General features: G+C 40.1%; 1 protein-coding gene across 1 annotated transcript in view; it reads right to left on the bottom strand.

The window, feature by feature from the left end:
* Positions 1-5,009: 5,009 nt before the first annotated feature.
* Positions 5,010-15,332, bottom strand: part of Rnls (renalase, FAD dependent amine oxidase) — a 327,678-nt gene continuing 317,355 nt past the window's right edge. The window contains exon 7 of the mRNA XM_048807425.1: positions 5,010-5,920. Within this exon, the coding sequence (XP_048663382.1) occupies positions 5,915-5,920 (6 nt within the window). The 3' untranslated portion in view covers positions 5,010-5,914. The remainder of the gene's footprint in view (positions 5,921-15,332) is intronic.

Genomic DNA, 15,332 nt, shown 5'->3' with positions numbered 1-15,332 from the left:
GGGTGGGGGTCAAGAACCAAGAAAAGGAGTAATTTTAACCCTTTCTGGGCATGTATTTCATTTTTAAATAACGTGGATTCTGTTTAAGGAATGCCTATAGAATTTAAACCAAAAGAGTGAAATACAGTCTGTACCAGTCCTTGCCAGTCATCTTACATGGACAGCTGCCAGGAGGCTGATGTGCAAAGGCAATCATCGCACGCATGGTTATTTCAGTCTTAGACGCTCGTCATCCCTTGAAATTGCTCCACACCAGGGATTCCAAATTCCAGCCTTTGCTTGCTTGTCTCTGAAGTCAAGTGCATGGGCCGATGACAGTGGGCTCCCTCAACTTCCTCTCTAACTCAGGCTGCCGGGCATTCCTCCTGAGTCTGGAGTTTTACCCCTTTCTTAGATGAAGGGCAAGGGCTCATGGCTTATGTGTTGCCGTATCTTCTGTTCTCTTTAGGACATTGCTTTATCATCCTCAGGTTCTTGCTTTATAGTGGCTCTTTCAGTTTTCTAATAAACATGCTTGGATCTCATCCACCACAAAAATTTAAAATTCAAGAATAAAACCAAAAATCTCCTTTTCTCAACTTTGTTACACTCTTTAGCCTCTTTCCTCCTTTCCCCCCACTTTCACTCTATATTAGTAAGAATAGAACTAGGCTTTGCTGTGATAACAAACAACACTTATACCTCAGTGACTTACTGAGAGTTCTTGTGCATGGCCATGGAAGATGAGGGACTTTCCTTGAGCTCTCCTCTATTCAGTAGACCCTCAGCAGTCAATAGCCTTCAATCTTTGGCTGTCTTATCTATGTGCAGGGCCTCCTCTTTAATCACTACGACAAAGAGAGATTAAAAGGATAGACATGGACTTTTTACTATCTCAGCCCAGAAAAATGACCCACTTCACAATTTACTAAGGAACTGCCACATGGCTCTTCCAAAATGCACGTGCATTGAGAAGAAACATCTTCTATGTGACCGCAAGAGGAGCAGGACCAGATACTGGTAAACAGAGTGATGTTTTCCACAACTACCATCCTTCTGCAAGGAGGTCCCATTACTTCATCGATGCTGCTCAATGCTCTCTTCCACTCACATCTCATATCTGGCTTTTGTTACCACTACTCCACTCCACTAAAACTATATTTGTTTCTGTTTAATCTTCTCCCTATGATGACCTTGTAGTTTTCTCTACCTAACCACATCTTTGTAATTTCCTACTTTGTTTCTTTGTGGAATCTGATGCAGACTTTAACACCTTTCTTTTTGAATCCTCTTCTTGGTCTATGCTATGGTTTGGATTAATGTCCTCCATAGCCCATGTGTTAAAGGCTTGGTCTAACCCTTGGCTCTGTTGGGAATGTGGAAACTTTAAGAGGTGGGGCCTAGTGAGAGGTCTTTAGGTCTTTGAGAGGTGCAGCCTCAAAGGGGACCGTGGGATCCCTAGTCCCTTCCTCTTCCTTTAATTCACTTCTAGGCCATGAGGTGAATGGTCTGCTCCACCACCTGCTCCCCACCATAAAGTGCTGCCTTGCCACAGGCCCAAAAGCCACAGAACCCATTGATCATAGGTTGAAACCTCCAAACTGTGAGCCAAAGTAAACCTCTCTTAGTTTTGATTGTCTCTGATATTTGTTATAGTGACAGAAACTTGACCTTAGTTTGCATGGCAGCATTTGAAGCATTTTTAGCTTCCCCCCACCTCTGTCTCCTTCACTAATTTCCATTTCGTCCTGCTAATGTAGAGTCCAGGTAACTAAGACTTTTTTTCTGCATTCTCTATGCATTTCCCCTTTGACTTCAGACTTCCTCTCTGAGCATGCAACTCCCCAATTAATCAATCAATCGATCAATTCACCCATTTAACACTTTCTTCAGATCTAGAATTTTGCTTTCTTTCTCTTAGATTATACTTGTGCTTTTAAACTGATATGAATTTATAGCCTCTGAAAACCAGATGTTCTTCTGACTTAACAATTACAGTTAATGGAAGTGTATCAGAATACCCTGGACATAAGCAGTAGAGTACCCCAACTCAAGTGGGCAAAAAAATTAATTTACTATTAATTATAGTGAGTAGTTGAGGTGCTTCTTTCAGCTCAGTCCTACTGTGAATCTCAGTTCTACCTACAATTTATCCTCCCTTTCCCTTTTTACAAAAGTTCTACCCATTTCTTGAGACATCTTCATCTTAGGTAATAGTAGCTAATAGTAGTAGTATCCCATTTGTTCCTCACAAGAGATCTATGAAAGTCATACATATAACTGGAGTGTCCTTTATAAATGTTTAGGATCAGGATTTTGGATTTTTTAGATTTTGAAAGGTTTTCATATATATCTTGGGGATGGGATTCAATTCTGAACATGGAGTTCATTTATTTTTCATATACAATTTAACCACATAGCTAAAGGTAATTTTCCACGATATTTTTAGTTTGCCTGTGTTTTGACAGTGACCCATCACATGCAGTCAAGTGTGAAATTTTCCTCTTGTGACTTCATGTAGGCACTCAAAAAGTTTCAGCTTCTGAATTTTCAGATTAGGCATGCTCCATCTGTCTTCCTGTTTGAAAAATGAGAAAACCGTGGCTAAGTATGTTGCCTATGATGACAAAGCCTAGGGGTGGTAAAGCCAGGACTCACCTCCTTTCATTTGGATTCTTGTGTGCAAACATATCTTGGAAACCCTTGGGGATCCCATCTCCCTTCTCTCTTTCCCCTTCTCCAACTGCCAACCCCACCCTCACTGATTGCAATCTCATCCTCCTTTGCAACCAGCTCCTGTTTTCCTCATCTCTTTCTTTTCTTTCTTTTTTTTTTTAAATATTTATTTATTTTTTAGTTTTCAGCAGACACAACATCTTTGTTTATATGTGGTGCCGGGGGATCGAACCCGGGCCGCACGCATGCCAGGCAAGCACGCTATGGCTTGAGCCACATCCCCAGCCCTCCTCATCTCTTTCTTATGTTGCTTCTCATATGCTGCTATAGGCCTTGTTCAAAGGGAGAGAAAGGAATTACTATTTACTAAATGATTATGGTGGCTCTTGTAATAATAATTTATGCTCTTGTTTTTGCTTGCTTTCGTGTCTGTCCTAGATCATTCATTAAGGTATAGCCATGCATCTTTCTCCTTTTGTGTGTCTGGTGGTTCCTAGCCTAGCAGGTGCAGTGGTGTTGTTTGGCCAGATGGTTTCTGAGGGTCTGGCTGGGATGAGAAAATAGAATCACAAGAAATAAAGAATTCTGTACTTGGGAGGCACACAGACCTGAGTATGAGTCTTAGCTCCTCAGTATACGTAGCTGTATGAGCTGGAATGAGTGAGTGGCTTAACTATACCTCTGTGGACCAAATTTTGTCCCCTCTCCCAGTACCTCAAATTTGTATGTTGAAGACCTAACCTTTCAATGGAATGTGACTACATTTGGAGATAAGTCCTTGAAGAGGTAATTAAGTTCAAATTAAGTTCAAATCTCAGAACTGGCGATCCCTAGTATATTATGACTGGGCTCCTTAAGGGAAGAAGAGAGTAGGACATAGACACATTTTTGTATAGGCAAAAGGTCACATGAAGACAACACTGAGAAGGTAGCCATCTGTAAGCCAAGGAGTGAGGTCTTGAAGAAGCAACCCTGCCAACACCTTGATTTCTGACTCCTGGTCTCTGGAACCATAAGAAAATAAGTTTCTGTTGCTTATGCCACCCAGTCTGTAGGATTTTGTTATGGCAACCTCTGAGTCTCAGTCATATCAACTGTAAAATGGGTTTGCTGGATTACTTTGTGGAGTAAAATTCTCAGCACAGGGCCAGGTAATCACTTGTACATAATCAGCCAGTGACAATTTCCCTGTAAGGTAATACAACTGGGAATAAGCACGTCAGGGTTGCTAGGGGCTGAAGGCTGAAACCCCTGAATGGTGGTAAATAAGCAAGTTGAGACTGGCCTAAAGAGTGCCAGAAGCTACGAATGGGCTGATTCCAAGATCAAGTACTAGGAGCCAGGGAGGCAAGTTGTGACTGTATCTCCAAATAACATAAAGCCTGGGGGTTGATTAGCTCCATTTGAATCTTGTGTCTACCTCTCCACCCATATCTTGGTCAAGGGGATCTGATGATCTGATTGGTTTAGGCCTAGATTACCTGGGTCTCAGTTGACCTGAACCACCAAAGGAGGTTTGAGGGGAGGGAACCCGAGCAATCACCAGAAAAATGGCACCCAGACAACTGCCCCAAACATGTGGCCTCCATGACCAGGTAGACAAGGATTCCCATAAACACACAGTCCAGACATTCTCCTTTTGTCTCCATCCACTCCTTCTTCTCTCCTGCTTCCTCCTACTTCTTAAAGTAGCCTTCTGACTATGGGTAAATTTTTGGTGACCTAATCCAAGTCCATTGGTAATCAGATGACTGGCTTTGGAGGTCGTCAGCTCACCAGGCTGCTGCAGGACGGAACAAGACCAGGTCCTCAGGAGTGGGAGTGATGGAGCCATCTTTCAACCAAGGTATCCCTTCCTAAGTCCAAGGACTTAATCATCTTCTAGAACCTGTGTTCCTGTGTTTCCAAGTCTCAGACTTAGACAGACTCAATTCTAAGTGTCACCTGTGATGTGTGACACAATAAAGAGAAAAATAATGTGTTTGTGTGTGTATATATATCCTTGGTACCATGAATTGATCCCAGGGGTGCTTTACTACTGAGCCACATCCCTTCCTTTTTATTTTTAATTTTGAGACAGTGTCTTGCTAAATTGCTTAGGGACTCACTGAATTGCTGAGGCTGGCTTTGAATTTGCGTTCCTCCTGCTTCAGCCTCCCAAGTCACTGGGATTACAGGTGTTTGCCACCATGTCTGACCAGACTAATATTAAAAGAGTATCACTGGGTATGGGGGCACATGCCTGTAATCCCAGCAGCTCAGAAGGCCAAGGCAGGAAGATCAGGAGTTCAAAGCCAATCTTAGCAACTTAGCAAGGTACAAAGCAACTTAGAGAGATCTTGTCTCTAAATAAAATATAAAAAGGGCTGGGGTTGTGGCTCAGTGGCTGAGTGTCCCTGGGTTTGATCCCAGTACCAAGAAAAAAAAATATCAATTATGTGCCAGATACTGAGACAAGTACTGCCTGCTTCAATCTTATGTCACTCCATGCAATTCCATGAGCCCCTCATTTTACTGATGCAGAAACTGAGGGCCAGAGAAGTTAAGCAATTTATCTGATGTTTCTCAGGCAGGACGTAGCAGAGTTGGAATCCCAAACCAGGACTACTTGATTTAATCCCCTTACTCTTTATCACTTAAGCCCACCACCACGCCTCCATAGTTGGCAGGCCAAATTGGGCTATGGTCTGCAAACAATTAGCAAAAGCAGTTATCCAGCAAATCCAAGAAACAGTGAAAGCGGAGGGGAAAAATATCTTTAAAGAGAAAACTTTTTTACTCCTCAGCTGGTTGAGGGAGAGCAGTTTGCCACAGGCTGCGGAGGGCAGGGAAGGGGCAGAATGTTCACTGAATGTTCATTCTCCCAATTGTTATTCTATGACATCGAGCTCACACTCCAGGGAAAATGTAGAGCCTGAGTTGAAATGTCGTCCAAAGCCATTCAACTAGGGCTTTAAAAGAAGCTTTTGTTGGTGGAAATCTCTTCACTGTCCTGACTTTCTCTGGGATTAGGTTTGCCTGGTAAAATAAAGGATGACCAGTTAAATTTGAACTGTTCAACTGTTTTCATGGGACATACTTACACTGAAACTTACTGCATGGGACATACTTACACTGAAACATTTTGCATTACTTATCTGAAATTCAAGTTCAATGAGGCATCCCATGTTTTCATTTGCCAAATCTGGCAACCTGTCTGGACTTCCAGAAGAGGCCATTTCCTTCTATCTTGCTATCCAAACAGAATTGCCAGGTTATTTTATTCCTGTGAAGAAAGCAGGATGTCAGCACATATTCCGGAAGCTGCAGGCTTATACTTGCTTTACCTTGTTCTTTTAAGAAAAAAAAAATTTTTTTTTTTTTAAAGATGTGGGCTTTGTAAATAATAATAGCAATAATAATAATCCTCTCCGGATCTGGGAAATGTCTTGAGGGTTTGGGGGGAATCAACTTTCCACTAAATTTCCTGGAAACTGGTCAGTACAATTTGTATTTAATAAAGAGCAGCAAGCTTTGCCGCCACAGCATCTTGTGAGAGCATCCCACAGAGGAAGTGGGAGACAGTCGTGACCTCCCCAGAGCGGATGCCCCTCCCTGGGGATTAAGATTGAATTCCAGGCTCTGCAAGACCAAATGACAGTGGAGGATTGGGTGCAGGGGAAGAAGAAGGAAGGGTCAAGAAGGACACGAGAAGGGACCAGGAAGGGATAGGGAGGAGGCATCAGTGCAAATGCAAGGACATTTGCCCCCTTTGCAATGCTCCCCAGTTTCCCTCTCATCTTTAAGCCTGAAAGCACATTCCTGGCATTGACTCTTCACCCCTTCACTTCCCTTGGTTGCTGGTGCGGTGATTTTTGGCCATTTTCTGCAGAGATGGGCCTTTCCAGGGAGTGCCCATCTAAGGAGCAGCAGGCCAGCTGTCAGACAGAGAAGACTCTTCAAAAGGGAAGACACCCTGGGAGGGCAAGTATTTGCCAAGTAACTGAGTGTCCCAGTGTTTGCAGGTGTTTAGTGTATGTTTGTGGGTGTGCACAGCAGTGAATACAAGGACCTATTGTGTCCTGCACTCCAAAGCTGGCTGAGGGCCTGGTAGCCAGGGAGGGTCATGATTCACTGCAACTCAACACACTTTTATTGAGCTTCTTAAGTTCAACACCCTGTGCTCAGCCTGTAGGAAATATAAAGATAAGGCTGATCCCTGTTTTTCAAGGGCCTTAAAATCTAATAGGGGATAAAGCAAAGAGATAGTAATAAAACAGGCAGAGCCAGGTAAGTATCACCTGGGGGGCAAGAACAAATGTTTTTAAGGCTTGATACAGCAAGAAAATGTTTGCTTACGAGGAGAGATCAAGAAAGACCTAATGGGGAGGTGGTGTTCAAGATAAGCCTTGCAGAATGAGTGACATTTCAGTAGGCTGGGCATGGAGGAGAGGACATATTTGACAGTTGTGTTTATGGGGTTCACATAGAAATAAATTCGTCTCTAACATAGATCCAAAATAAATTCCACTAATGTTAAACATGGTCAAACCAGGGGTGATATCCAATTTTATAATTTTATTATAAGCTTTCCTCCTAAGAGCCTCGGTGGGAATCAGTGACTATAGCTAAAACAAAACCAAAGTCACATGCCAAACATTGGGTGGTGTGATTTACATATAATATCTTATTTAATATGAATGCATGGCAGCTTCCTGGATAATATTGTAATCTCAACTGCAGCATTATAAATGTTTATATTAATTTATCAATGTACCCCATCTACCCATCCACCCAGATTCAGGAATTTTTCCATTGGTATGATAGAGAAATTAATCTACTACTAGTTTCTCTCCAAATTCTTTCCATTGATTTTTGTCACTGTGTGGATTCAGTAAAAATGATCAATATGTACCAATATTTCTCTTGATTCATCTGGTAAAATTATTGCATATGTGGAATCCTATTGTACTAAATTTCACAGGTTTTGGATTGGGGAGTTATGTGCTATTTCAGGTCTTGTTATAACTGTGGGCTGCTGTAAACATAATACATTTACTTAATTAAGAAGTTATATGTAGTAAGTTTTTGCTACTCTCTGCTTACTGTCTACCTCTTTAGAAATCTTTGACCTTTGAGTAGAATATTTATGTGATGATTGATAGTAAACAATTATGTCACATGTTTGATGTATTATGTTAAAAACCTAAGATATGGCAAGGTTTCTAAAATACTCTGAGGAACCTGTGGTGTACCATTGTTTGATAAGGGTTGGTTTTTGTTTAACCGTATCATCAAGTTCTGGAGAAGAAAAAGTCCTGTCTCCTTTAAGAAAGAGGTGGAGGCTTTGGCGCCTGTAAAAACTGTTGGCACACTTCTTGTCATAGAAACCACTTTCCAAGTCAAGGAAGTCTTGATAAAGGAGGAGGAGGTTGAGTTCTGAGCTGGCTTTATGGGGCCTAAGTAACCATTTCCTGATTTAGAAAGAAGGTCACAGGGAAACACTATTTTATAGGTCTTGATGGTTTAGCCTTTTTAGCTAAGTCTCAAGGGATCGAAAGAGTTTCTTTAACCTGCCAGTGAAAGGAAAGTTTACCCTTGAAGATAGCCCTCAGACATAATGAGGAGGGTGGTGCCCTAGTAAGGGCTGCTCAACACAGACGCTGGCCAAGGAGGCAGCAGTTTGGGTCAGACTCTAACGAGTCCTCAAATAATTCCTTCTTCTCTTCCCACTTCAGGTTCTTCATACACTAAGTGGCACTGTGCGTTGATTTCATAAAGCTGATATAGTAAGTCATTTAATCTGCAAAAAAGCATTGAGAACTTATCATGCAAGTGCCAGCCCTGTGCAAATAAAATAAACAGCCCCCACCTTGATAGAGTGATGCACAGAGGGGGGTGATACCTGCAGAGTCCAGGGCAAAAATCATTAAGTGATGTGGCCTAGCTAGTGGCCTAGCTGTGACCAGAACCAGCATCTACAGATGCCCATCTCCTAGGCTTCCTTCTTGAAGAACATCCCCACTGAAGGTGTCACTAAGTTACAGAGCTACTTAGAAGGTCTCTAATTTTGAAAGACTGAGTTTTTCTTAGACTTGGAAGTCAGAGTTGGGTAAAGGGGTCATTGATAACCAAGTCTTATGAGAGAAAGATCCTCAAATTATATTTCTGGGGATGATTTTCTTTTCTTTTAAATATACTATATTGACATTTTTAATATGTTCATATCTGTATTAATAAATGGTTAAATCACATATGTAGACACTTTAATAGAGTTTCTTCTTTTACTTTTTAAAAATTTTCTTTCTTCCTTCCTTCAGTACAAAAAGCATCATAGACTAGATCTTGTACAACATCTTCCCTTATCTTGGGGGGATTCATCTGAAGACCCCCAGTGGATACTTGAAATTGTAGATAATACCAAACTCTCTATATACTGTGCTTTTCTCCACATTTATATACCTTTGATATAGTTTGATTCATAAATTAGGTCCAGTCAGAGACTGACAACAGTAACTAATAATAAAATAAGTATAACAATATACTTAATAAAAGTTATGTGAATGCAGTCTCCCTCTTTTCTCTCTTAGGCACATGCGTGCATGCGCGCGTGTGCGCGCGCACACACACAAACACACACACACACACACCCCTCAAAACGAGTTAAGACAGATATTAGTATTTTGGGACCACAGGACTGTAAGTAACTACACAGAAAGTGAACCGTGGGGAAGGGGTAATACTCTACTCTGAAAAGACTAATTACTTCATCTACAAAGATGAAGTAATTATAATTAAGACTGCTCCATCTACTATAGAAACAGCTGTCATGAGGCCTATTAGGAATTAGCCAATGTCTCCATCAAGCAACAGAAAATATCACAGCCATGTTGCAATATATGTGGTAATAATATTTATGTACTTCTTATCTTAGTGCATAAATATTTAAGTACTGGTATCCAAAACTACCTTGAAATCACAGAAAAAGTTTTTCTAAAATAATATATCTTCTAAGTATAGGAAAGTAGCAGAGAATGGTACTTTTTGTGTATTCCAAGCTTAACTGCCATATGATACAAACCAAACTGTACTTCTAATGTCCATGGTCAACAATTACTTAGTATTTGCTTTGAGCAAGAATCCTGGATTATGAAAGACACCCCCCACATATAAGAAAATACATAATATGACAAAATTCTTCCCTTTGAGAATTTATTTGGAGATAATAAAAAGTTAATAGACAATTTAAAGCCAAGTGACATTTGTGCCCTCCCCATCCCCAAATAATAAAGAGGAGAGTTTTAAGAAGACCTTTGAGAAAGGTTGTTCTTCAAACACAGGCAGGGTTTGGCTAATTCATTTTCTCAAACTTGCATAATGGCAAACGAGACAAATGTCTTCCTAGCAACATCAGCTGTCCGGTGGTACATAGCAGACTGTATTTCTCACATTTATCAGCTAACAAATTAAACAGTCAACAAGCATTTCTCGACTATCTGCTTTTTACAAGAACCAATGCTGGATTTTAAAAATTTGTTTCTTAATTTTTGGACTTAATGAATTTCAGAACATATGTGTTGAATATTTGAGGGTAGATTTGCAACCTCTGTAATGTGGGAGAAGCGGAGTCCAATTCCCTAGAGTCAGCCCCCTCCCCAGGGCCCCCTGGGATTCAGAGGTTTTGCATCGGGTACCTTCCACAGCACAGATGAAGCAAGTACAATCATTTAAAAGCCCCAAGTGTAAGGATGATGGCATTCTGTTGGACCGGTCTCTGATCAAAGGAATTTTGCTTCCACATAAAGGAGAAGTTGGGACTCAGAAGGGACTACTTTGGTAAACTTTAAAGCAAGCAAAGTTCCCTCTATCGGGCAGAGGAATTAGTTTGGTTTTAGAAGAAACTCCATGCACAATAACCTGGTAATTTCCAAGGTGAAAATAAGGCTTTGCTCCTTGTTCATTTCCTGGTCTACAGGATCTGAGACATGAATTAAGAGTTTTGTGCATTGGGAGGGACTGATTATGGGGCACCCATGTTTTACGAGGCTGGGAGTAAATTACACAAAGTCCCACAGATGGAGAAAAGAAGATGTTGGGAAATATCGTTTTCTGGTTAAAGCTCGGAGATTGCAAAGGTTTTCTTAGCTCCATGGAATTTCTCTAACTGCCTGGGGATTTCTAGGTTTCTAAGAAGCTTGAGGTGGCTGTTAACCTAATTCACAGCTGAAGGGAGCCAAGACAGCCTTGTATGCCAGCCATGTAGTAGGATGTCCTCTTAAAAGTCTCTTTAAACTCAGGCATGTAAGGGAACCCTTCTTTTCTGAGCTAGGGCCCCTTCTGAAACTGGGTCATGGCTCTCATCCTCATCTTCCTGCCTGCTTTGCTGAAGCACAGTGTAAACAAATAAATATCAATGAATTGCTTAATGATTTTCATAAGGCTTCATCTTTTCAAGGCAAGGGGCTCTCCTGAAATCTTTGATCTGCTCTGTATGAATCTGTTTTCCAAATGGCCAGCACATGTCGAGGCCTGCTGTCCTCTGGGTTACAGGAAGACGCCTTTGATGGGTTAACCGCAGAGTAACTGAACTCTTTTCAAGTGCCTTTCAAAAGTTCCTTTGTCCTGCTGTGGATCTTGCCACTTGGATTGGATCAGCAGGAGACTGTTCCTGGCAAAGGGTTCTAGTACATTCTCCTTCTGATATGAATTTGGTCCCTGGGTAATGCCATCTGAAATCTGATGTCCCAGAGGTTGAAGTGTAAACACCAGGCAATTATGAAATGGACACCCAGACTCTAGAAGGGCCACTCGTACTTTTTTAGCATTCCTTATTTTCAACCATTTTGAAGAATACTGGTCTTATTATTACCAAAGCCACTCCATAGATGCCTGATGCTGCCTTCAGTGGATATTACTGCTTTGGAAGAGTCCTACAGTTGAGTCCATTCTTTTCTCAGCCCGAGTGGAAATGTTTAGTCAGTTAATTTCTTGATGGTGTACACATTTATTTGCTTGCACTGTGCTTATGTAATAAAATAATGATTTGGCGTGGTTTGTTTCTATAGATTATAATACATATTCAAGCTACAGCATAGTGGATGGGACATCCATGGATGTTATTAAGTTGAGAGGGAAAATTGGAGAAATGAAGGAGGAAGAAGAAAAAGGCAATTTTGGAGGTTGCTGCAGGTGAACACAGGGCCTTGGGCACATTGGAATCAGTGAGGACTGAAATATAATGTTTTGCTATATATAAAATTAAACATTTGGTGAACAAAAATTTAACTTCAATGCAAAAATGTAATAACTACCCATAAATACTTAATGAAATATATGATAGAGCAAAATTTAAGAAGACAAAAAAATGGAAATGTCTTTTTCTCTTTGCTCTGTTTTCAACGTTAGAAATACTTTTATCCTGATTGTTACCATTATTGGGCACTATTTATGTCTAAGTAATCTTTATTATGAAGTAACCTTTATTTTTTCTTATCTCTTTGATTCTGGGTATCCCAAAACTTCCTCTCCTTATAGATCCATATACTAAGCAAACTACTGGTAGCTTTGGACTACTTACTCAAACCTTTATTGAGTGGCTACTCTGCCAGGCCCAGTGCTAGTCTGGCCTTTGAAAGCTGCAGGGTATCCCCACTGACCCCTTTTCCCCTCTCTCTTTCTTGATATCGATATACCTAGTGATTGCAAAAGCTTAACTCTAGGCTGCTGGCACTCAGTTCTCTTAAACAGTTTTTCCACCCCTCATGCAAGAAAGCCTTGCTAATTTCAGACAGATCTTCAAACTGTTTTTTCTATTTTTATTTAAATGAATTACCATCCAAACAGCCACCTAGTCCAGAAAGCTGAGAGTCATAATAGACTCCTTTGTCTTCATTACAACCATCCTCCCACAGCTAGTCAATCACCAGGCTCTGCCAATCTTCCCTAAGTTGTCACTGAAATCCGCTCTCTCCTCTGTTGCCACCATGGGGACTTTTTTTCCAGCTTTCTACACCTCTCACCGCCTACCTGGCTTTGCTATGATGACCTCTTCCTAATTATTCCCTTTGCTTCCACTCTCATTCCTCCTTTAAGCTATTCGTTTCCTTTTTCATATAAAGCTTAGATTATTTTTACCCAAATTAAAATTTAATAATTAATAAGCCATGGAGCTATGATTCAAACCAGTTGGCAAAAAAAAAAAAAGAAAAGAAAATTTTTTTAGCTGTGCATGGTGGCACACGACTGTAAATCTCAGTGGCTCAGGAGGCTAAGTCAGGAGGATCATGAGTTCAAAGCCAGCCTCAGTAACTTAGCAAGGCACTAAGCAACTCAATGAGACCCTGTCTCTAAATAAAATACAAAATAGGGCTGGGGATGTGGCTCAGTGGTTGAATGTCCCTGAGTTCAATACCTGGTATGAAAATAAAATTTTTTCTTAATCATAAGTAGGTACAGAATTTTATTGAATATTTTCCATTGTCTATGTGGTATGTCAATGTGATAACTTACATAATTGATTTTTCAGTGTTAAACAATTCTTTAATGCCATATGATATTTATCTTATGATATTTGTTCATGGTCACTTTGGATCACTTGCTAATATTTAACATTCTTGTATCTCTGCCCATAAGCAAGATTGATCATTCTCTCCTTATCTGACTTTGTAAAATATTATGAAATATTTTTATATTTATAATATTAAAGGTTATTATATTTTCCTTTAATATGCTTTTGGTTTTTGTTTTGGTACCAGGAATTGAACCCAGGGGTACTTAGCCAATAAGCTGCATTCCCAGCCCTTTTTATTTTTTATCTTGCTCAGTTGCTGAGGCTAGCCTCTAACTTGCAGTCCTCCTGCCTTAGACTCCCGAGTTGCTGAGCCTGACTCTTTTGATTTTGGGGAAAAAAATTATTGTCTCTAAAATTGTATTCCTTTATGACATATTTTTCACTATTGATTTAATTCCCCCCACTTTTTTTAAAGTTTGATATGATCCTTTTTTTCCCTTTATTTTTATTTATTTCTTTTTATGTGGTGCTGAGAATGGAACCCAGGGCCTCATACATGTGAGGCAAGTGCTCTACCACTGAGCCACAACCCCAGCCCTATTTTCCCCCTTTCTTGTTATAGGTTTACTGAGTGTCAATTTCTTCTCAAGTTAACTTTCACAATTTATGCTTTCTAAAAATTGTACAGTGTATCCAAGATTTCAAATATATAGACCTAATGTTGTTCATGTGATTCTCTTAAGATTTTTAAATATTTACTTTTTCTGTTTCACTGTCCCTTTTCATATCTGGTACTATTTATTTCTTCCTCCTTTAAAAAAAAACAGCAATCATGCTGGGAGTTTGTCTATTTAATTACTTTTTGGAAACAACCAGCTTTTCATTTTGTTGTTCAGATGACCAACTATTCGGACACCACAGAAGCAACTTTTCAGAAACTCATGTCCGTGTTTTAAAACCAGAGGGTGGCTCCTCGCGCACGCAACCTCCTAGCAACTTCACTTCTTGGTTTCTCCCCACACTTATCCTGTGCTGTCCCCTGCAACAGCTTTAGATTCTTCCTAAGCCCCAAATGTCAACCTGTTTCGTGCTCCGTGCCTTTCTTACAGACTTCTTCTTTCTTCCATTACCCACTTGGCTGAAGTTTTTAAATTCTAGGTCCGGTTTTCCTCTTTGTGGGGGTTTCCCACACCGTCCCTTCTCTCTCACTGTCTTGGGGGTCATGACTTCCTTCTCTGTGCTGATTTTGTGCCTCCCACACATTCCTACTTCTTCATCCCTCATTATGTTTTGGTTACATGTCTTCCTCCCCTCCTGGATGGTGAGCGTCAGTGCTGTCTATTTTTTTCACATCTGTATTCCTGGAACTAATTTTTTTCTTTTTTTGCGGGGCGGGGGGGGGGTCCAAGGATTGAAATCAGGAGGTGTTTAACCACTGAGCCACATTCCCAGCCCTTTATTTTTNTGGGAAAGGCAGCGGAGCACAACAGACACTAGTATGGCAATATGTAAATCAATGGATGTGTAACTGATGTGATTCTGCAATCTGTGTATGGGGTGAAGGTGGGAGTTCATAACCCACTTGAATCAAAGTGTGGAATATGATATGTCAAGAAATTTGTAATGTTTTGAACAACCCACAATAAAAAATTAAAAAAAAAAAAAGGAAAAGCAAAAAATAGAGAAACAATTACACTGTGTCCCTCTCTATTTTAAGAAAGGCTGGCATACAACCTCTCCAACTAAGATGCTGACTGAATTAACTTCTGTCTCCCTGCCTTGTCAATATGCACTTAGCATTGAATCACATGTTTGCTAACATCTGTAAATTGTCAAATTTTTAAGCCAATATTCTTTTCGTATAAGGTCTAAACTACTTTATATCTGGATATATCAATGCATTTTAAATACCAGACCAGATTTTAATCAGGTTATGTAACTTCTCATAGAGTTTATTTATAAACTTATGCACTATTTAATCATGACCAATACAAATACATCTTAGAATCTTTATCTTTGGGAACAATATTGTAAATAGGTAATTTAAAGAAACCTCCATTTTAGCTCATAGTTGTTTTTATCTGGAAGCTTAAATTTACAACAATCGACCTACAATATGAACATATAAAACAAGATGCTATTTATAAGCTGAATGGTTGTGAAACCCAGAGGGAGTTAGGAAAGCTGA

This window comes from Marmota marmota, unplaced genomic scaffold (genome assembly GCF_001458135.2).
Source record: "Marmota marmota marmota unplaced genomic scaffold, marMar, whole genome shotgun sequence".
NCBI classification, from domain to species: Eukaryota; Metazoa; Chordata; class Mammalia; order Rodentia; family Sciuridae; genus Marmota; species Marmota marmota.
The sequence above is the reverse complement of the archived record's forward strand: the minus strand, read 5'-3'. Positions and strand labels throughout refer to the sequence as shown.